The 23,584-nt window shown below is 36.1% G+C and overlaps 2 protein-coding genes across 17 annotated transcripts in view; both read left to right on the top strand.

The window, feature by feature from the left end:
• The window catches only part of sorbs2a (sorbin and SH3 domain containing 2a), a 69,850-nt gene extending 60,661 nt beyond the window's left edge, over nt 1–9,189 (top strand). For 12 of the 16 annotated variants that reach the window (XM_079615896.1, XM_079615888.1, XM_079615886.1 and 9 more), the window contains 10 exons: nt 476–537; nt 782–879; nt 1,494–1,608; nt 1,707–1,835; nt 1,970–2,140; nt 2,247–3,071; nt 3,887–4,708; nt 6,627–6,664; nt 6,766–6,872; nt 7,935–9,189. In XM_079615896.1, coding sequence (XP_079472022.1) covers nt 476–537; nt 782–879; nt 1,494–1,608; nt 1,707–1,835; nt 1,970–2,140; nt 2,247–3,071; nt 3,887–4,708; nt 6,627–6,664; nt 6,766–6,872; nt 7,935–7,996 — 2,429 coding nt within the window. In that variant the 3' untranslated portion in view covers nt 7,997–9,189. Of the gene's footprint in view, nt 1–475; nt 538–781; nt 880–1,493; nt 1,609–1,706; nt 1,836–1,969; nt 2,141–2,246; nt 3,072–3,886; nt 4,709–6,260; nt 6,519–6,626; nt 6,665–6,765; nt 6,873–7,934 lie in introns of those variants that run through there. The other 4 variants (XM_079615898.1, XM_079615887.1, XM_079615893.1 and 1 more) reach the window with 4 other exon arrangements.
• Nucleotides 9,190–13,203: 4,014 nt separating this feature from the next.
• On the top strand, nt 13,204–21,257 carry pdlim3a (PDZ and LIM domain 3a). The gene is made up of 7 exons (XM_079615304.1): nt 13,204–13,368; nt 16,677–16,828; nt 17,322–17,406; nt 17,483–17,670; nt 18,178–18,311; nt 19,493–19,604; nt 20,277–21,257. Exons 1-7 carry the CDS (start codon nt 13,276–13,278, stop codon nt 20,443–20,445), a joined length of 933 nt encoding a protein of 310 aa, XP_079471430.1. The 5' UTR covers nt 13,204–13,275; the 3' UTR covers nt 20,446–21,257.
• Nucleotides 21,258–23,584: the final 2,327 nt, after the last annotated feature.

Below are 23,584 nucleotides of genomic sequence, written 5' to 3'. Positions count from 1 at the left end.
TTATGTGCAATGATACAAGTGGAAAAGAAGTATTAGCAATTCATGGTGCAATTCATGTATGGCTAATCTATGCATGGTGTGTTTACTGAGCTTAATTTTATGATTTGATTTTGTGCCCTTGCCCGTCACCGTTTTGTTTTTGTTTTTATTTGCTGATGTATGGAATACTGTTGTTAAGCCGCTTTTTGTTTCCTATTTTATGCACTTTCTATTTTAAGTTTTGGTTAAATACAGTGTTCTGTGATGATTGTAGGATTTAGGCCCTTTTTATGTCAAGCGCATGCCATTTTATGTCATATTGTGCTGCTCCAGATCATCCCTTAATTTTTGTTTGACCCCAAATGTGAAATAAATACTTGTACATTTTTAAATTGTCTCATTTTCCTTTTGACAGCACTAGAATGCATGTGGTGCCACCATGGACACTACACAAGTGTGTTTTCTTTCTGCTGACCGTTTCTCTGTGCTTCCACAGATCAGGGCTCTGATACAGGACGTCTCACACCACAAAGCAGAAGACCCACTCCAGAAAGAGAGGTAGAAATGTTGCTATCCCTCATATCTATTTTTACATGAACTAGTTTTTATTTAATTAGAACCATGATTTGAAACCTGCAGGGAAAACATAATCTATTAAATAGTAAATGTATGGTGATGAATCCTGAATCCTTATTGTGCTATGCCATACATCCAATGACCTTTATTTTAGTTAAGGTCTCAGAAAATATGGTTTAGGCGTACATGTGTTGGATAGCTGATGGTCTTTTTGCTTGCCTCGTAGGTCTCCTCTAAGCAGATGACCTATCTTATATTGTCTTCTCTCCTCCATCAGAAACAGTCTGCCAGGGCTATTTATGATTTTAAAGCTCAGTCTGCCAAGTGAGTATATATATAAAACTCTGAGACTATAACATCACAACATCTCACTGAATTTGAATCTGCCAAATTGACTGTGCCAGCTTTTTTGTGAAAATTAATTTAATTTTACTACCGCCATTCAAAACTTGTTCTGCATTTTGGTCTGCATTTTGTTATGCTGCATTTTTTTTGCTCTCTGGCTTCCGTATACTAAAGTAAAATTAGTCTCTGCATCGCAATTGAGCTCTGAGCTGTCAGTCATCGCATGAAAGTGTCAGCTTGCATTAAAATCCATGCTAATAAAACCATTAGAGAATTTCAAGGCCCATGAATTTCAGCCTGAAGGTTGCATGTCACCAAAATACATTGTATAACAAAAAAGATAAGTACCACACAGCTTATATATATATATAATTGTACTAAATATGCATGTCCGATGCACCTGCCAGTGATCACCCAGGGGTATTTGTCATTTTGTACCACAGAAAAGGTTTAGTTATTTGTTGTATCAGTAAGTAGAGATTTAACTGACTGATACAGAAGGTAGATTCAGTGTCAAATATGTATGTATAAATATATTATCCTTACTATGTAAGTAATGCATATTTTGCATGCACATGTGTGTGCATTTATAGGGAACTTTCCTTTAAGAAAGGTGATGCAGTCAACATCATCAGACAGATCGACAGTAACTGGTATGAGGGGGAAAACAGAGGTCGGATTGGGATTTTCCCCATCTCTTATGTTGAGGTCAGTGTCTATATAACAGTGTCTATGAGTTAAACTAAACCCTGACACACACTTAATCATATTCTCTCTTGCTTTTTATCTTTTATTCTCTCCTTCAGAAGGTGGCATCTCCAGAGCGGAGGCAGCCTGTCAGACCTCCTCCTCCAGCTCAGGTTCGAGATATGGGAGAGGCCATAGCACGATACAACTTCAATGCTGACACTAATGTAGAGCTTTCTCTTAGAAAGGCAAGTGTAAACACCTATAACACACCCTACCATCTCTCACGCTTTTAAATATTACTACTAAAATATTAAATATTAAATAACACTTACTAACTCACCCTAGCCTTAATTTTAAGCATGCATTTTTGCTGTTGTAGGGGGAGCGAGTGATCCTCCTAAGGAAGGTGGATCAGAATTGGTACGAGGGAAAGATTCCTGGCTCAAACAAACAGGGCATTTTCCCTATGTCCTATGTCGATGTGATCAAGGGCTCTCCTTCCAAGAGCCCCAGTCACCAAGGAGACACACACACACATAGGGCACAGAAGGTAAGTCCTGGACCAGTTTTGGACCATCACACCAACAAAGTCTGACCTTATTTAAGCCAATAAGTTCATAAACCAGTCTTTCTGATTTCTTTGTTCCTTGCTCAAGCACGATACAGAATCCCATTTGCTGTGGCTTGATTCTGCCACTAGGACACACCTTCAAACGGTCACTAGCGAATGGCTGTCCCTCACATTGGGTGTGTCCACCACTTCCTGTGGCAGTCCAGTGCTACCCACCCCTCCTCCCTTACCCAGCCACCTACAATACATAGGCCTCCAATCCCCTGCTCCACTGGTGCAAAGGGTTACCCCACCACAAAACCTTTCCTCCCCTTTTTTCAGCCATGGACCAATCACTTCAGAGTCCTCAAATGTTTCCCATGAACTTCTCTACAGAGATAAACCGACAGACATAGATGTAAAAGAAACTTTCAGTTTACCCATGAAATGGATCACAGACTCTAATCAACAGCTGTTAAGAACTGAACGAAAGGAGCATGATGGCAAAAAGCTCTTAGAAGATATGTATGTAAAGGAGCACAGCTTGAAACAAAACTATGACCCATCTAGGCCAATAAGCGAACCTGATCCATATGGTGAGCTTATGTCGACGTTTCTAAAAAATCAACTCCATAATGAACTTCAATGCAGATTGGCCAATCGATCGAAAAACATAGCTATTCAAGATGTCTTACCTGATAGGCCAATGTCCATCAGTTCAAGCCACAAATCAGAAAATAAACTTGGTCAACATCATGATATATGTGAGAAAAAGGCTGAGGAGCTGCTGGCGGTCATTTTGAATGAGAAAACCGAGTTTTACAGTCCAGTAGCTGCGCTAAAATGGGAGGAGCTTCCGGAGTTGTACATACAGGAAGAGGATGATGAAACAATCAGCAGATCAGCCTTGGAGGCTGTTTCAAAAAGAGAGGTGCAACATGCAGTGTGACAGAAGCATGATAGTCTGGTTGTGTGCCGAGAGTAAAAAACTTTACCAATTCTATTTTTGTCAATTCTGAAAAAAAAATCGTATTATTTGCATGTTCTTTGACTAAATTAAAGGGGCCATATCCAACATGTTTGTAAAAAAATCATTATTAATAATTCTCCGAAGTCCATATGTATAGTGTTTTTCAGTGTTTCTTAAACAGACTGGTTTTGCATCTGAACCTTAATAGCCTCTTCACACCAAAAATCATAACTATAAAGATAGCTATAACGTTAACTAGCATCCACACACCCGCACGATAACTTTCTGTTTCAGTATTATAATTGTGCGCTGTAGTTATTGTTGTCTGCCACTTTAAATGCTCAAATATTTTAAAGTGAAGTGGATTCTGATTGGCTGAATCAGTAAAAAAAAAACATTCTGAAAGTTGTGGTGTGGACTTCCCTTTTCTCATAGAATTAGAATTATTATAGTTGTTGTTAAAGATTTATGAAGATATGTCCAGTTTTCTGAGTGGTATCATCAGATTCACCAATCCTGCATTATCCTTATTACTTCGCCATTACTGGACGTGCTAAACTTCTGGTTACTGAATAGGCGTATAGATAAGTAAACATTGAAGGTTATATGGTATACTTTAATTCTATTTTAAAAGATCAAGGATCGTCCTGTTTTCCATGATATGGCCCCTTATTGTCTTTGTCACACTAGTTGTGTGTGAAATTTTGACAGTCAGGCTTACAGTTGTAAAAAGTAGTTCACTTCAGTAGTTTCAGCTTTATCCTTCTCTTTGCCAGGATGACTCCTCCTCCGTCACTCCATCTCTCCCCTTCTCCTCCTCCCCCACCCCTGATTCATCCCTTACTCTGTCCTCCACTAGCTTTTCTCCTCCACACATTGAATCATCTGCCTCTGGTGTTTACTGTTCTCCGCCGTCTTCTTCCAAACCTTCTCAATGTTCTATTTCTTCTCCTCTTCCTTTGGTGCCCTATTCCTCCTCTATCATCCAAACCTCAGTTGTTTCTTCCCCTTCAGACTCTCCTCTCCCTCCCTCTCTCTCCACTCCTCCTTCTCCTCCTCTGTCTCCTCCAAACTCCCCAATCCCTCTTCCTCCTCCTCCTTCAGCGACTCTCCATATTTATCCGTCTTCGGCCTCTTCTTTGCCTTCTAATTATCAATACATTTCATCTCCTTCTCCTCCTCCGCAACCACTTCTTTCTTCTGTTGTTCCTCAGCTATCCACTCCTATTTTCTCAAATATCCCCTCCTCCCACTCTCCTTCTCCTCCCTCCTCTCCTCATTTCTCGCCAATCCCGCCATCTCCTCCTTCATCTCCTATTCCTTCTTTCCATCCACCTCTTTATTACTCTTGCCAGCCTCTTCTGCCAACTATTCCAGCCTCGCCACCCTCCACTCCTTCTCCTCCTCCATCTTCTTCAGACCGCATCCCATCTCCTGAAATTCCACCTTCTCCTCCCAGTTCTCCTACACTCCTTACCTCACATCCTCCCTCCTCTGCACCTGTAGTCTCCACTCAGCCCACACCATCCATCCCCCCATCCTCTACATCTGTTTCTCCTCTCTCCCCACGTTCACAGCCTCGGTCTCCTAAGATTAAGGTAAAAAGAATGTACAAAACAGTGGATTCAGGGGTGACGTGTGGTGCATGCACGTGTGTATTGATGTGCGACATGTAGAATTTTGTTTGACATTAAGCAAACATTAATAGTCATTTAATTTGTGGATATGAACCCCGAACCTTCAGAAAAAAACATAAAGGCTATGTAAATATGTGAGCAATAGAAACATTAATTTAATACAAATGACAAGACTTTACGGTGGTCTTTTCTTCCCTATTGTAGTATATCTAAGTGAAATGGCTTCTCAAACCAGAAAAAAATTATGACGGGACTTGATTTTTTCCATCAGAAACTTGTAGGATCGTTTTTGTTCACTCTTGTTGTGATCTCATGTGAGTGACAGGTTGTCCAGCCCATCAGAGAAGAGATGTTGTTGTGAGAGGGAGGGGAAGTTATTTTGATTTAAAACTATGAGGTAATTAAAAATAAATAAATATAGATGTGCACGGATAAATCATTTATAACAAATACCGCAATATTCCATAAAAAAATACGAGTTGTCAATTTTGATTTCATGTTGACTTAGAAGATGGTTAGAAGAAGTAATGTCTTAAAGGGCTAGTTCACCCCAACATTTTTATTTTTGTCATTATGTATACATTGTTCCAAACCTGCAATAGAAATATCACAAGCTGCTCTTGCCACACAGTTAATTGAGACCAGGACCAAGCAAGACATATGGACCACTTTTGTGCCTTTATGCTGTTTTCTGTAGGTATTTAAAATATATCACTATACCGGTTATCAACTGTTTTTAGAGACTTGATTTTTAAGTGGATTTTTTATTTTATTTTTTTTTATTGACCGATATTGGATATTTAATTGTGCATGCCCCTATTTTAACATTTATATTACAAATGAATAATCTTATATTAAATTAATTAATAAAATCTCAAAATGAACATCCATTGTAATGGCTAAATTCAGCATTTAAATGTATTGTCTTAGTGTTTCTTTTTTATTTAAACAAAATAGTATATCATTTGAATATCATCATTTTGTCAATAATCAGCCATGACGTGAAAATAATTATCAATGTCAGCCAGATTTTTTATATACCTGTCCTTATGTTTAGCTTAACAGCCAGTAGTTACCAAGACCTGTTTTTATTGCAAGAGCTGCATAAAACTTCTTTAAAAAATTTAATAAAACGTTCTACATCAGAAAATAACTCATGGGTTTTTATGACATGGGGTCCAATCCATTCTTTCTCTATTTTTTGTGTTTTAATTGGTTTTTTTTGGTTGAGTGATCGACAAACAGAATGATCTGTCCATATATTCCTCATTCTGTTATTTTAAATACGGTGTCTAATGTCTATAGAGCAAGTGAGACCGGTGTGTTTTTGCATGTCTGTGTCTCTTACTTGCCCAGAATTGGACTGTACTTATCAAATCCCTAATAATTCAAGATTTTGGAATCACTACTAAAACTGAAATGGAATTAACACAGCATTATTTGTAACCTCATTCATGGTCTTTGTATGAGAATGCTGATCTCTGATTGGTTGCCTTGCATTTGATTCTTGCAGACAGTTTATAGGCAGGAAGTGGTGGTTGAGGGTAAACCACCACGTAGCCCCATTTCCACCAGGAGGCGCTGTTTATCTCCCTGTTTATCACCCAGTAGAGCACGAAGGGTAGGATGGAGTGTGCTGTGACACTAGCACCAGTGCAGACTGGGAAATGAAGTCCTTTCTAATCTCTTTTATAGTCCTCTGGTCGCATCATGGGTGGATTTCCTCTTTGTGTAATGTATTGTAACAACAGGTTCTGTGATGACGATGAAGACTCATAGAGTGACATCATGTGCCTGGATTTGGCATGATATTCTGACGCGTTAAAGTGTTACATGCACACTATAGTGACCCTTTCCACTCTTTTTCTCTGTCTCTCAGAAAACGATGCAGGATTCCCAGAATGCAGGCGGCGACCCGTAAGTACATTTTACAGTTTTTGACACTGTCTGTGTTTTGTTTATTCACTGTCCAACCGTAAACAGCACATTTTAAAAACATTATTTTAATGTTGCTCAAGCTTCCAAGCTGTCTACAACTATGTGCCTCGTAATGAGGATGAGCTGGAGCTGAAGGAGGGGGACATTGTTGATGTCATAGAGAAATGTGACGATGGCTGGTTTGTGGGTATGTCTTTTATAAAGCTACTACAGCACCTATGCCAATGGTATATCATTTTCATTAATAGGACTTGCTTGGATGCTTTTCTGTTGAACTTTATATTCATAAAAGAATCCCGGAAAAAATTATCAAGGTTTTCACAAAAAAATATTAAGCCACACAACTGTTTTTAGCTTTGCTATCACAGTAATGAATACTTTTTACAATATATTCAGACAGTTGTTATAATATTTCACAATATTACTGTTTTTACTGTTTTTTTTATCAAATAAATGCAACCTCGGTGAGCATGTAAGAGTTATTTTTAAAAACATCTTATTGACACCAAAATTTTGATCTGTAGTTGATGTACTAAAGGGTTTTATGTGCTAAAGAGTGGCTGGCTGTACTTATTACAGGGTTCGTACAAGGTGCTTAAAGTACTTGAAGTACTTGAATTTGACTTTTTGAAATTGAAGTCCTGGAGAACCCTTGAAAACAAACATTTTAATGAAGATGTACTTGAAAAGACCTTGAATTATTGAAAGACAATCAATGGGAACACTGCAGCACATCTTATACATAGATATAGAGGCATTTTGCATGCCTATGAGCGTGATATTGCTCATTTAAATATCCCAGTAGCTTTTATTCTTCAAGTCAATCATTATATTCATGGGACAAAAATCAGTCCTTGGAAAAAAAAAGTAATGCTTGAAAAGTCCTTGAAAATCCTGAAATTAGATTGTACAGTATCTGTACGAACCCTGTTATTTCAGAGCTAGTGTTATTGCTAAATAAACTAATGAATTATTTGAGTTGAAGATATTTTATTTTAACTGCACCGCTAGGTATGTAAGATATCAATTACGTTGGCCAGTTGTCAGTTAGTAATACAATCATTATACAAAAATGATTTGACCAAATAATGTGATTGACCAATCAGAATCAAGAATTCCAGAGTAAATGTAATTATGAAAACAAGTTTAATGATATGTTTTGACTATTTGTAATCATGTTGGTTAAAACTGTTCATGAAAGTTATTGTATTGTATTGCTGATAATCGTCTTTTTTGTCTTTGTTTTCAGGTACCTCTCGTAGAACCAGGTTATTCGGAACGTTCCCAGGAAACTATGTTAAAACGCTTTAACAAAGAGGAAACAATGGCACAAATACAGCCACTCCAGTGCCTACTGTGTAGGGCCAATGAGGCACCTCACCTTTGAGAAAGTGTGTGTGTCTTTATGTGTGAGTGTGTTCACAAACACAACATTTTTAGCTCTGCCATTTCTGCACAGACAAACCACTGAAATTAATTTCACTTTGAGCACTTTTTGTGCCATCTCACAATCTCCTCACTGTTCCTTTGTCTGCTATTTTGCTATTTTGACACTTTGTTATTTTCCAGGATGTGGTAAAGTTAGTACGGTGAGGATTCAGGTAGCATGGTTCTGAGTGAGACAGTGAGTCAGTAGAACAGTGTAAATGGTACTGAGGAGAAACCTCAGGCATCAGTGTTAAACTGAGTGTGTGTATATCTGTGTGTAGTGTAATAAACAGTGCACGGTTAATAGCAATATAGACCACTGGTTATAGATGAGGATGTATAGTTTCATTAAAATGAGCTACAGGTGATGTCATGGACAATTATAAAATTGTTCATTCCCCTTGTGTGGCCAAAATAAGGAAGTGATAGAAACAGATGTGTTTTTAACCATTCATTGTATAGTTGACTATGGGGTGAATTCACTTTTTCCAAGTCTTCTCAATGGCAAAAAAAATGTCCCAATCATCCTGAATTCACCCCTACTTTTGCCATACAGAATTACAAAATAACTAATGATAATGGAGAAATGTTGCTAATGTTTAAGTGGCAATCATTCATATAGGATAATGTTTGTAAAATGATCAGTGCATTGTGGGTATTTGTATAAGTTGTCTTTAAAAAGAAAGTGCATTGACATTCTTGAAAGGTAAGATGCTTTTATGGAATTTGGTAACAAATATTTGATTATTGAACATGTTTTCTAATGTTTACTTGAGAATTTTTTGAACGGACTGAGTTTTAGAATTGTAAACCAGGTGTCGGTGAACCACCTGACTTTCATACAGTAAAAAACAAACATGTAAATCAAGATTAAATCATTGCTGGTTTTAGTAATGAATGGCAACAATGTTACAATAACAAGTAGAGGCTGTTATAATGTAATTTTTTTTTTTTCATTTGTTAACCTAAATTAATTTATCTAAAAGGTCATTTCTCAATTTTCACTTTTTAGAAAGTTTGATCTCTGGTATAAAACTTAAATTATGTAATTTATCTGCCACATTTCTCATGAGATTCACTCATATAGAGATTGCATCATATAACGCAATAGAGAGAGTTGTTGGTCTTTGATGAATGTTGTTCACGTTTCGTTTTTGAATGATTTGTATATCAGTATTTTCTGCACTAAGTGTATCACTTGTGTTCTCATGTGAAAACATAGCTTGTGTTGCATCGGCTTTTACAAGTACGTATATTCAGTATATGGAAAAGTGTGTCTATGAATTTCACAGACAGCAGAGCAATCTTAAAGCACCTTAAACATGTATTAGTTCTATTATTCATGTTTTCTTTAAAGTTGAAGTGCGTAATAATGTTAATAATTAAATATTGTCTCCTTGCATTGCATAATAAGCAGGGATAACTATAATTAAACCATCCATAGGTTGATTCATCCAAGTGTAAACTGTGGCACTGGAGCACAACCAATAGTTTGAGTTCGGGGCGGAGTTATCTGTTTAGCTGTCCAATGGCTGATGGGAAGGGAAGAAATGACGCACTTCACCTTTATATATTTTAATCCCACTGTTTGTATTTTCCAGATTCACAGCGGTGTATGCTGATACTTTATATGTCCTTTTGTATTGTACTGTACATGAGTTTCACTTCCATTATAAAGCCCTTCCTTTCTCACTTTTGGTTTCTTTCATCTGTTTTTTTTTTTTAGTCATTTATACTTCATCCCATGTGCCAAATTTATTCTACACACCCAACTTCTGTGGTGCAAAAAAAACGAAAGAAAATGTATGCAAAAAAGAAATAAGCAAAGAACATTTTTGGGACTAATAAAGGACTTTCTTCAGCGCAGGATGGATACTAACTGATGCACACTGTAGTCAGTCACTGTTTGCCTTTGCTACAGCCACAAACTCTCCTCTACTAAAGACATGGATTTTTTTGGAGGATATTGTTTTGCCTTTTTCTTTATAGGCATATAGTGTTAACACTATATAACATATGGTGTTATTTGATTTGTGTGTGTGTGTGTGCTTGATAAACCGGTGAGCTTAAGAGGATCTTTAACCTGCTCACTTTCAAATAAAGCTTTCTCTCTCCTTCTTTATTATTTTCTTTCTCTATCTCTCTCCCTCTGTCTCTGCACTTTGGTTTTGTTCTATATCCAATAAAAATTCTGCTCAGTTATTTAAGATTATGTTTATCCACTGCCCCCAGTTCAGATATAACAATGGGATTGTAATTTCTGTATTCGTTTCAAGTATTTTGCAACCTTTTTATATTTCTCTTTTCACAGCTGAAAGTGCATCAAATCAAACAACAAAGCAAAACAACAAAGATAACATGTAAACTTGTCAAGAAAGGAATTTCACCTTATACTGTATAAGAAGTGATATATATGATAAAATAGTATACTAACCTTTCAAAGGTGTGGGTGCAGTACGATTTTTATATTTTTGGAAAGAAGTCCCTTCTCACCAAGGCTTCATTTATTTGATCAAAATACAGTAAAAAACATCAATATTGTCAAGTATTATTATAAAATAAGCTTTTCCTATTAATACTATATTTTTTAACATTTAATGTATTACTTTAGCTGAATATTCATCATCCATTACTCCAGTCTTCAGTGTCACATGATCCTTCAGAAATCATTTTAATGTGCTGATTTGATGCTCAAGAAAAATGTTTTATTATTCTTATCAATGTTGAAAGCTGTTGTGCAGATTCTTTCCTTTTTCAGGATTCTTTAAAAAAGTTGAATATTTTAAAGAATAGCTTCATTTGAAATAGATATCTGTTTTAAAGAACATCATAAATGTCTTTGCTGAGGCTTTTGGTCAATTTAAAGCATCCTTGCTAACACACACAAAACAAATTTGAATTGTAGTGTATATTTTTAATGTAAAGACATTCATGCATTTATAAGTGTCCAAATAACTTTGTTTACCTGATACTTCAAGAATATTGTAAATTATTACAGTACAAAGCCTGTCGTGGATAGTGGATCTCCCCCAAAAAATTTTTATTACAATGATGTCCACACAAACACACACACACACACACAAAACATTACTAAAACATAACACACAGGTCAAGGCTTTAGTGAGAGAGAAATATGAGTATCTGACTTATTATCATTGACTTTTATTTTGTTTGGCCATGTCCCCAAAAACCTTTTATGGAATAAATCAGTTAGGCCCGTTGAAGTCCAATTTCTGTCAATGTCTTTGGGGTTACATTGTTACTCTGTTGTTAAAGCAATGGAAGGAAACAGAAGAGTTTACATATGGATCCATGTCCACTGCCTTATGTTTATTATTACTATATCAACAAAGTAGAAGTAAAATCAGGCCACATGAAAGGAGAAGATGTAAAAATGAGAGAAACTGAACAGGGCTCTTCTTAACATGTGAGATACAGCGAAATCCAGATTGGTAATAAAAGAATGTGCCTGTGAGACCTCACAAGCCTCCACTTCATACACTCACCAAATAAGGGCAGAAGCAGTGAGCCCTGTCTCCAGGCCCATATACAAGCACCCGGCCGCCATGAGGACCAGAGAGTCCTGCCTCTATCTCTGTTTAATGCATGACAGTGTGGTCAATGTTTCTGTGGAGCTCTGATCTAAGATCAGTCTCCCTTACCAGAAATATGGTAGAAGATTCTTATATAGCAGAACAGGGAAACTTGAACTATTGCTTAATCCTCCTAGGTTGGACAAAAATTAGCACACCTTGGCTATTTTTGGTTATTTTATTTATTTATTATATAATACATGTATTTATATAATTTATTTTAATTGTTAAATTGCCAAGGAATTATATTTTTTTTATGGATTAACTTGATTTCACCTACAGTAGTAGAACATGTTCCTGGAACAACATTCCAATCAACCAATCAGATTTGAGTGACAAGTTAATGTCAAGTTGATGTCAAGTTTAGGCTTACAACAGGGTTTAGGGGCTTCTCATTCTTATTCACCTCTCAGTCATTTCCCTCTGATTTTAGGAACAAGTTATGGGTGGAGGAAGGTTTAGGGATATAGGGTTAGGACTATGTTTTTGGACAGGAATGTTGTTCCAGGATCAACAAACTACAGTATGTTGATCCAGGAACACTTGGCAAAATCATGGAGACCCTTTTTTATGACTTCTTATTGAATAAAGTCCCTTTTTTAGGATCAGACTGCAACAAGTAAATCACTTAGATTGAGGAAACCATTTGTATGAAATTATCACAAATTTTGTATGAATTTTTATTTTTAAATTACAGAACACCCTCGCGTTGTCCAAAATATTTTCTTTCTTACAATGTAAACAAATTATATAACAAGCATCCAGGCTAATATGTAAGCTAACCAGCAATCAACAAATAAATAAATCAATCAATCAATCAATTCAAGGTCAAAACAAATATATGCATCTATTTCCTCAAACAAATGAAGACCATTTTGGATATTGTCATTGTGACAAATTAAATGAAAAAATGAAAATTCTGTCACAATTTACTCACCTTCGAGTTGTTCCAAACGAACACAAAGGAAGATATTTTTAAGAATGTCGGTAACCAAACAGTTGATGGGCCTCATTGACTTCCATGGTATTTTTCTTTTCCATACTATGGAAGTCAATGGGGCCCATCAACTGTTTGGTTGCTGACATTTTTCAAAATGATTTTGTAGCAATTCAGACAGGTTTGTAACAACTTGAGGGAGAGTAAATGATGACAGAGTTTTCTTTTTTTGGATAAACTATCCCAATCCCACTGGAAAAAAATTATCATATGAAAACAAATGTGTAAACATGGCTTGGCATACCTAACATTACTGTATTGTTCTGATATAGAATTGATGTGGTCAAGATTAGTTGTGATAAGACAGATTAAGATGTAAATGGATATAGAGAGAGTGGCACAGAAATGTAGAAAGTTTAATGAGAACTTAGTGGCAGGGAGCAGAGGGAGATGAGATGGAAACAGTGATGAATAGAGAGATAGAGAGGGAAGAGCATTATTTTAAAAAAAAAGTGAGAGAGAAAGATAGAAAGAGAGAGATAGCCCTCACTCTGGAGGAGTGGTCTTCCCTCTGCTCAAAAGGATTTAGAGCTGAACACACCATCACACTCGACACACACACACCTGTGGATATGCCGTTCACTGTTGTGCTGGATGGACCCGCACCGTGGGGCTTTCGACTTATTGGAGGACAAGACTTCAGCCAACCATTCACCGTCGCCAAAGTGAGTGTGTGTGTGTGTGTGTGTGTGTGTGTGTGTGTGTGTGTGTGTGTGTGTGTGTGTGTGTGTGTGTGTGTGTGTGTGTGTGTGTGTGTGTGTGTGTGTGTGTGTGTGTGTGTGTGTGTGTGTGTGTGTGTGTGTGTGTGTGTGTGTGTGTGTGTGTGTGTGTGTGTGTGTGTGTGTGTGTGCGCGCATTTACCTGTTTAGGATTTTGTTATAATTCAGTGAAAAACAGAAGGTTATTGTTTGTTATGAAGAACTTTTTCATGTTCAAAAGGGCAGCTGACTGATTTATAGAAATAGCGTCTTACATCACCCATAAAGACCTAGAAAATACACTTAATCTGACGGCAGACTTGACTGCTGAATCACTGCTCTGTTTTGGGAAGTGTGTGTTCATATGCCCTATAAAAATTATGTTTCTCATTTATTCATTCCCACATATTCTATAATAATAATTACAACAAAAATAGCAATAATTATTATTATTATTGTTGTACATACATGATGTAACAATACATATATCAAATATAATATAAAACTATTTAATCCAATTTAGAACATTATAATATTATAATATAAATATCAAATTTTAAATGTTTAAAATATATTTTTATTTATATCGCTAAATAAGAAAAGGACCCTTCACAATGCATGATAATAAAGTGAATAGTGAATAGAGAAGGAATAGTAAAATACATGAAATACAAGGATGAGTAAAAGAAAAGAAATATGACTTATTGTATAAAACAAAATCTGGCATGACTCGAGGATTGCAGCATTAGATGCCTTATAAAGAGAATGTTTTATGGGGAAGAACAATGGCTGTCCTCCTGCTCTATTTATGTTGCACTCTGTGTGCATGTGTGTAGCTATGAATCATTCATGCTGGACTAACATTTGGATCCTCGCACCTGTTGTGGCAGTGGATTTGTGTATTCTACATCTAAACAAATGTCAGAGAGAGTCAAAAAGAAAAAAGAGAGATAGGAGCACATGCTGTATTTATTCAAACAGCTCTGTGATTTCGACCCTTAAGGGATAGATCGTCCAAAAATAAAGTCATCATGTCATTCCAAACCTGTGTGATTTTCTGTGTCTTCCATGGAACTCAAAAGGTGACTTTTCGTGGAATATCCTGGCTGGTCTTATCCAAACGGGACTGGGGCTTTTGTGTTCCAAGAAAGAAAGAAAGTCATGCAGGTTTGGAACAACATAAGCAATAATGATTGTAGTTTAATATATGTGTGAACTCACTTTAAGGATAAGTCTTTCAAAACAGCGGCTTAAAATTCACATGATGCGATACAAACTGAATCTTCACACAATGATCAACTTCTTCTTCATCCTTTCCAAAAAATGAAATCCTTTCCATCCTTTCGTTTCAATAACTTTTGGCATGTTTAAAAGGTTACAACCTATTACATGAACGTATTGAAATACACAATGAAGTTATTGTGCTGATCTGTTTGCACAGAGGTGTTATGCTTTTGTTCTCGGTGCAGCTCTGGTTTTGGATTTCTACTTGGCTTTAATGAGATTTCACACTTGGAACATTCTCTGCTCACTCTGCGGGTTCAGCACGACACTGTTACCTAATCTTAACATCGCGCAGCCATTTTTGGTCAATCCCCCTGCTCTCTCTCTAGGCCTTGGGAATTTTTTTTTTTTTTTTTACTAACAGCTGGACTGTAACCTGGACTTTATTAATCAATGTTTTACCAGCAGCAGGTTGTTGGAATGTGCTCAAAATGTAAGAGTCAGAGTTGTTGGCCTTCACACTGTGTGGAACTGATGCAGGAGAGGGATATTACGTTTAAAACTGATTTAGTCTATTTGCATTTTTTTTGCTTTTTATTTAGATAGGATAGCTGGTCTGCATTATTGAAAGTACATCTGGGATGAGTGTATAACCATAAGAAACACGTTGAGTTCTTGATCCTTCTTTCTGCTTGCTGATAAAGAACTTATTTAGGAGTCAGGACCTGATCCAAAGCCAAACCAGAGCAGTTCCACAGAAAAGCGCACTACATCCAGAATGCCTTGATGTACGACTTATATGATGGATGCAACTTTACATTTGGTTCTTATACCAGTATACATGCCATTCTGCTCATGTAATGCGAGTCAAATAATGCAATGCATGTGTAGTTCAATATAATTCATCTCTAGAGCTTCAGCAGGACTGCAGAACTGCTCTGGAGACTGTTATTTCCTCCAGCATGTTTACTAGAGTAGTTTACACGGGTACATACCAATGATGACAAGGACTTACATATAAACACACACCTAAGTACATAATATGTATTTTTGTGTTGAGTATCATATTTGGTACATCAGGCTTCTAATGGCTCATTAATAGGCTATAAAATAAATGGCGCCCATGCTTAAGGAGGGAAAAAAGCAAACTGAGCAAAACTATGCGATTTGGTGCAGTTGCTGATATTTATATAAAATTTAAGATAAAATCCTGAGAGTCTGCAATGTAAAACAATGAGATCTTGATAATAATATAGCAGACTACTTAACTCTGTATCTCCCAATAATATGTTTTAGTAAGATGATATTTAAATGCTTAGTTTTAGGATTTAAAGCTCTGTAGTTTTTATTGTGGGGGCAAAAGATAAAATGCAATGCAATAAAATGATTAAACGTCTGGATAATCAAGTAAACCTAAGTGGCTTTGGTCCAGTAAGAGTTCATCTTGAAATGTTACTAACAAATGGTTACACTTTATTTTAAGGTGACGTTGTTACAGTGTAATTACACAAAATAGGTACTGAGTAATATTAATGAACTACATATACTTATAGGGTTAAGGTCAGGGTTAAGATTTGGTTTAGGTTTAGTTGCTTGTAATTATGCATCATTTACTTTTATTAGTATAGTAAGTGCATATAACATCACGTCACCTTAAAATAAAATGTTAGTTATTCTTACGTTTACTTTATAAAAACAAGTAAAGATTTCACAGCAAGAAGACGTGTGCAACCTCAAGGTTGACATTTTTTAAATTATACTGAAAAAGTATTTACCATAAATCTGAGATCAGAATGTACTGTAGTATCATTTACGACAGGTATTTCAGCAAAGTTTTGATCATATTGATCATTTAGAGGCTTTAGAAAACTGTTTGTCATTTGATAACAGTGTGCTTTATAGGGTTAATAAACAGTGAATTCGTTATTGTTATTATTAGTAGTAGTAAAATACAAAACAAATTATATGAACCATATGAACCAATGTTCCAGCTTTGCCATTTGCTAAAACTAATTAGCTTCTGCTGATGTTGTACTCTTCTGTGTTTTCAGATATCACCAGGAAGTAAAGCTTCCAGTGTCAACCTTTCTCCTGGAGACATCATTTTAGCGATAGATGGAGTTTCTACTGAAAAAATGATGCACTCTGAGGCTCAGAATCTAATCAAGGATGCCACCTATCAGCTCACACTTACTGTTGAGAGGTCAGATGTCAACTACAGGTCCATTGAATGTGCTTGAGTACAACTTGACTAACTGCTGCACACTGCATCAACATTGTCCTTTACATGTAACAACACCAATACCACGTGGCACAAGCTGGTCCAGCAGCCAATGAGATTGCTTGCTCAACATTTAAATAGTCTCGTCCAGTGTTTGCTATATGCTAGTCCTGCAGAGTGCTATCAGAGTTCCTCTAAACCCTCCACCGCCCCCAGCTCCACCTGTCTAGATCTGCATATGGGTTTTATGTATATTTATTTATGCAGCAGCACCATATCTTACATGCTCACAGCAGAGTGTCTGTGTAGCTCATCCATATGATAATATACAGCAGTAGATCTAGTCCGCCAAAGCCATATATTAACAATTTGTATTAACATGCCAAAACTACTTCAAGAGTTATCATGATTAAAATGTATTCAAATAAGAAAAACAAGAAATACTTAAAAATGTGATCCCATTATTGTTTTGCAGACCAGAGACTAAGTTGTGGTCACCAAATATCACTGAAGGCAACAAAACCAATCCATTTAAAATGAGTCTAGAGGCCGAGAGACAAGTATGTGTCTTCATAGCTTACATATGATGTATATCTGCACAGTCTTATATTTGATGCTTATAATTTTGGCTGACAGGAGTACAGACCAATAGGAGCAGGCCATAATCGAAGGGCTTCACCCTTTGTGGCTGCAGCCAACATCGATGAATCGCATCAGGTGGTGAGCCCAACCTACAACTCCCCTATCGGCCTTTACTCTTCAGGCAATATCCAGGATGCCTTACAAGGACAACTCAAGGGCCTCATCCATAACAAACCAGACAGGTGAATGTTACAGTCCTTCATACCTGTCTAACTACTTAATCTAGTAGAGTAAAACATGGTTATGGCTCTTATCATTATTTGAAATATAACGCCCAGCTAACAGGGAATGTCCTCGGAACATTCTGGCAAGGTTCTCTCAAAGTTATTACAAACATTCTTCCAGTAAACATTAATATAATTATTGTTCATTATTGTTGTCTTTAAAAATGTTAGCACAGAACGTTTACATCGTTCATGGAATGTTTTTGTTTTTTTTCTGTTACAATGTTCAGAGAACATTCCAATAATGTTAGCAAAATTATAAAATGTAATTGTAAATGTGTTCCCTTTAAAAAAAAAGAAAAAATGTTTTTTAAAAACAGGCCGTTTTGAACATTCATGGAACATTAAGAAACAACATTTTCATAACTTAATGGGAACGCTAGCAGAACGTTTTTAGTAAATATTTTTGTTAGCGGGGTAGTTTGATTCTATGAAGGGGAATACAGTGAAATGATGTGTGTCTAGTCCCAGGAAGCTTAGCAATATAGAGGATTCAGATGTATATCGGATGCTGCTGAGAAATCAAGACGAGGACGAACCCCATGAACCGCGACAGTCTGGATCCTTTAAAGCCTTACAGAGCTTCATCAACAGTGAGGGTATGACACATGTACACACACAAAACCTCAACAGTAATGGACAAAGAGACACATTTTTTTTATAATTGTTTAAATATAACAATATAAGCCATGTAAATATTGGATTGTTTGCTAAAAAAAAAAAAAAAAAAGATTTCTGACATAGGCTATTTTAGATCATAGAGGCATAAATAGCTATTATGTTTAGTTACATGCTGTTCTGAATAGATGTAATATAGGCCTACATGTCAGTGGCCGATTTAGATGTGCCCGCACACAAAAAGCAAACAAACAAACAAAAAAACAGAGTGCGCAAACCGATTAACAATCACTGGAAGCAGTATCGGCCAATACCAATCACTGAAATAAATAAATAATTAGGCTTCAAACAGACCCAGGTATTCTTAACAACAATGTTCTATATATTACGTATTAAAATTAAGAGATGAGAAAGTATCATAAGTTGACAACTTTTGGCAAACAACATGCAACATTTTCCATTGCCTCTCTTAGAGGTGACTAGGAACATTTGTGAAATCAATAATTTAAAATGAGAAAAACAGAACAAGTCTACCAACAAAAAGATATCAAATAAAACAAAACTGCATTGTTGTCACTGTATAAATTAGAAATAGATTAACCCTAAATATACTAGAGAGCAGTGTGTCATTTTCTCTTGTTGTTTGTACATTAATGACACAGACAGCAGCAGGAATATTAGGCTGTTGTCACTTTAAAGGGTAACTAAACCCTAAAACAACTTTTTTTTAGTTAATGATCTGTAAGACTGAGGCTTTATTAATGCTTTTCATTGATTCAAGTCAATTTGTTGACATTTGGGTATAAAGTGTTTTAATTCTACAATATATGGTGTAAAAACGTCTGAGTGCTGCCCTCTTCAGGTTGAACGGTGGCTACTGCAGTTGAATTTTCCTATTGGATGTTGTGGTACTGCGTGATGTAAGCAGATACTAGCTCACCACGCCTACAGAGAGACGTGTCTCAGGTGCACGTGTCTTGAGTTACCCTTTGAGACCTAATGCATGTATCCAATATACTGAAACACATGCAACTTCTGTAAACAAATAATATAATCAGATTGCAATGTTTAGGGTACAAATAAACAGTACTTTCGAAATCGAGATTGTATTTATTTAACATAGACGGTATACTGGAATTCAGATCTTTTTGATCTTTGACAGGTACACGTCCATCAGTGACAAGGAAAGTCTGTGCCCCCACGACCAGGCCTTCTGCTCCTGCGGGGAACTTGCACAAGTTACCAATGTGTGATAAGTGTGGGAACGGCATAGTGTAAGTCAGTTCACCGGAGCCATTGCATTGTCAAAACACTGTTGCATTTAAATGCAACATTCTTGGTATACGAGCCACCAAGTGTTTCTTCTATAGTTGCACTGAAAATTCAGTACGACATTAAAATTCATGTTATGGCTGATATTGATAATGGTATGTATCATAAATGTACTCTATACCTTTCAAAAGTTCGGGATCAGGATCAGTAAGAATTTTTAAAAGTGAATACTTTTATTCAGCAATTAGTAATGCATAAAAGTGACAATAAAGACAAGTTACTAAATATTTAATATTATAAATACTGTTCTTTTGAATTTCATCGAAGAATCCTGAGAAAAAATATTAATATTAAAACATAGCAGCATAACTGTTTTTAACATTGTACACTCAACAGTGTAATGACTACTGAAAATGTACCTTTGCAATCACAGGAATAAATGACATTTTAAAATATATTAAAATAAATCAGTTAAACCAATATTATTTCACACTATTAGCCTAGTTTGTACTGTATTTTTTTATCAATCGTCTTTCATAAACAAAAACATCTTAACAATCCCAAACTTGTGAACGGTCAGATATTTGAAGATGCATGAGATGCATTTCATGTTAACATTCTTGTCTCTCTCTCTCTCTCTCTCTCTCTCTCTCTGATCGGCTCTGTTTTCTCAGTGGGACGGTTGTGAAGGTTCAGGATAAGCTTCGTCACCCGGACTGTTTTGTGTGTACAGAATGTGAGGAAAACCTAAAGCAGAAAGGATACTACTTCATAGATGATGAGCTGTACTGTGAAACCCACGCTCATGCCCGGGCAAAACCTCCTGAGAGTCCAGACCTCTGACCTTCTCACTCTTCTGATTACACGAGGGCACTAACTCAACTACTCAGTGCATGAACATCTTGTTTTAACCACAAAAAAATGTATGCCACAAATAATCATGATGGACACAGGTTTATGGTCGTGTCGTGTGCTGAGAGATGCAGTATTTTGCACTTACTTTGTAGGAACATGTGTGTTGCCTGAAGTTTATGAATAAAGCATTTTGTTTTGTGAGAATCATAATTCTCTTATCTGTGTTTAAGCAGGACAGGGGAGAGCTTTCCTGACGCATGAAACATAATGTCCATCAAGACTCACAACAAGTGGTTTTGTGTATTTACATTATTGCCATGTTTCATTTGTTTGCAGGTCAGAATAATTTCAAAATGAGTGATGAATTTTGCTTTTGAGATTTTACTGTCATTTACCTTATTGTTATTGTGTTTTCTGCATCACATTTAATGTATTTTCATCTCAAGCACGCCCTTCACTGACACTGTTGTCTCTTAAAGGTGACTTTTGATTCAACTTTATTAGTGGCAAAATTGTTCCGTTTAGTGGAAATAAAACAACTGATATAAATACAATTTTATTAAAAGTCTGGTTCTGGCACAAGGGTAAGACAATAAAATATACACCTAGAAGTCAATCGAAAAGTAGGCTAGCTAAAATAAATGTTATGGTAAAATCTTTACAAAACTGTTTTAAATATAAAACTATTTGTTTTAATGAAGTAAAAATATTTATATACTGGCCTACAGATTTTTATTTTATTTTATATTGTCAGATGAATAGGCTAATGTAAAAAGGAATAATAAAACAATTTAACCCTCTGGTTCTCTTTGCGTGTCGGTCAAAAATGACTGCATTTATTTTTCTATTTTCAATTAAATTAATGTATTTTAGTTCAGTAATGTTTTTATTTAACATTTTGTATTTTTGTGGATTTTATGGTAGGCTAGTAAGGATACTAAATTATATTTACGCTGTATTATAATCCATCTATTTACTTTTTGAGCATAGACCTGAACATTTTATTTTCAACTTAAACTAAGAGCACATACTTAAGTTTGATCTCTTTTCAAAGACGACACTTGGCAGATTATTGCTGAAGTGTAAAACGTTTTAAAATGGAAACTTAAAAAAAGTTACAGAATTTTACATTTGTTGTTATGAAAAATGTGCAAAAATAGGCTACTATTTTCATTTTTTTTTATACGAAATATATATTTTCAAAAACACGTTTTACTCTAAAACTGTAAGAAAATCAAAGTCATAAATCTAAACAAGTTGTGTTCAAAATCTGAACCTGATACCTAAAAAAATTAGCTTTCAGTAAGATTTTGTTTGGCCGCAGTACCAAAAGTTTTCACTAGATGGATTTCGTCTCCTATACATTTCCAATGCGGCAATAAGTGTGTCATTATTTTTTGTGTGTGTTGTGTTCACAGCAAGTGCCAGAACCTTTACCAGGTTTTGTACCATTCCGATGAAGAAGAGAGAGAAAAAAGAAGAAGAAAAAAAACCCTTACCTTTTAATGTTTTATTGTGGCGGAAACAAGCTTGCATGTTCAAATCGATCGATCGTCAAAAACATTACCCTTTATGTAGTAAAAAAAACAAAACAGGATTCAACACACGCGGTTAATGTGATTACATTTATTCGTCACATGTGATCGATTGAGAAGAATTACTTTGTTTAAAATACGAAATACAGGAGAGATCTGGGTGAGGGGAAACCGAGGCGAGTGACGCGATCGTAACTGTTACCACACTAGAGAGACTAGCATCGCCTTGGTTACCAGTCCAGATACACTCATCAAACTACTAAATGTGACTCGAAGCAAGAAGAAGTTAATCAAATAAGCAGTCCTCTTCGCGGTATGTACTTTTTCATCCACAAAACATGCGTAGGCCTAGAGAATGTCCTATAATGGTACCATGTAGCCTAAGGCTATAATGTAACGTTATAGGCTAACGTTAACATTAAATGAAACAAAATAGGGCCTGTTATTTAGGCTAATCAATTAGCCTACTCTTTCCCTGTTAATTTTAAAGTAAAATTTCCCGTTTTTAGTAATTTAAGTGACATTAGAATATTAAAACATGTTAGGCCTATTGTAATTAATATATTTGAACTCGTTTTAATGTAAAAAGAAGTTTACCATTGAAATTAGCATGAAAGTGGCCTACAGTAGGCTATGTTCTGTGCACTTGTGCACTACTACTGACAAGTGCAACAACATTGTATGAAAGCTGTGTTGACGCCACTAAACTTGTTATAGCCTACATTTCTAAAATAGTAATTCATTGCATTGGGTTGCTACATTAGCCTGCATTTAAGATAACTAGATTATCCTTTTCAGGAATCACACACAAACCAAAAGAAGTTGCTTAGTGTTGTATAGCAACTACTAACTGGCATCAGTGAACAGGTTGAAGGAGAAAGCGAAAAGCTTTATAGTCCACATAAAGAAAACGCAGAAGACATCATGGAGAAGTGCAGATTTTCTGACGGTTTCCCATGTGGGTTAAATTCTGACCCTGCCATGCAAGCAGGTGAAGGTGGAGACCGTCCCAAATCAACAGACCTTAAAGACACTGTGCGGAAACTAAGCAATGCAATGGTGCCTCTTGAGGAGGACAGCTTAGTACTGAAAGAAAATAAAGCCATGAAACCTGAATCAGGCTGTAATGATTACAGTCTTGCAGCTAAGCCACCTCGTAAATGTCCATTTGAGGTTTATTTAGAAAAGTGCACACAATTAGAGAAGGAAAACCTAGAGGTTAAGAAGAAGCTTAAAAAGACAGAGAAGTATTCCAAGGAATGCAAAACAGAGCTGCAGATATTTGTGAATAGGTTTAAAGAGTTTAAGGACATAAACAAAGACCTGGATTCGAAGAACACGCACCTTCTCATTAAAAACCAGCAAATGAGGCAAAGAATTACAGAGGTCTTAAAGCAGAACAAACCTCAGTCCAAAGATCTAGTGAGAGTCACCAAATGCTGTGAACACCACTGTCAGGAGACAGTAGTTTTACTCCAAGAGGGGGTAAAGAACTTGACAGAACCAGTCGAAACTCAAAGAATGAAACGGGATTCAGAAATCAAGATTGTAACTCGGCTACAACAGGAAAACCAGACTCTAAGAGAGAAACT

Source organism: Phoxinus phoxinus (assembly GCF_949152265.1).
Source record: "Phoxinus phoxinus genome assembly, chromosome: 6".
Taxonomy (NCBI): domain Eukaryota; kingdom Metazoa; phylum Chordata; class Actinopteri; order Cypriniformes; family Leuciscidae; genus Phoxinus; species Phoxinus phoxinus.
This window is presented reverse-complemented; position numbering and strand designations above follow the sequence as displayed.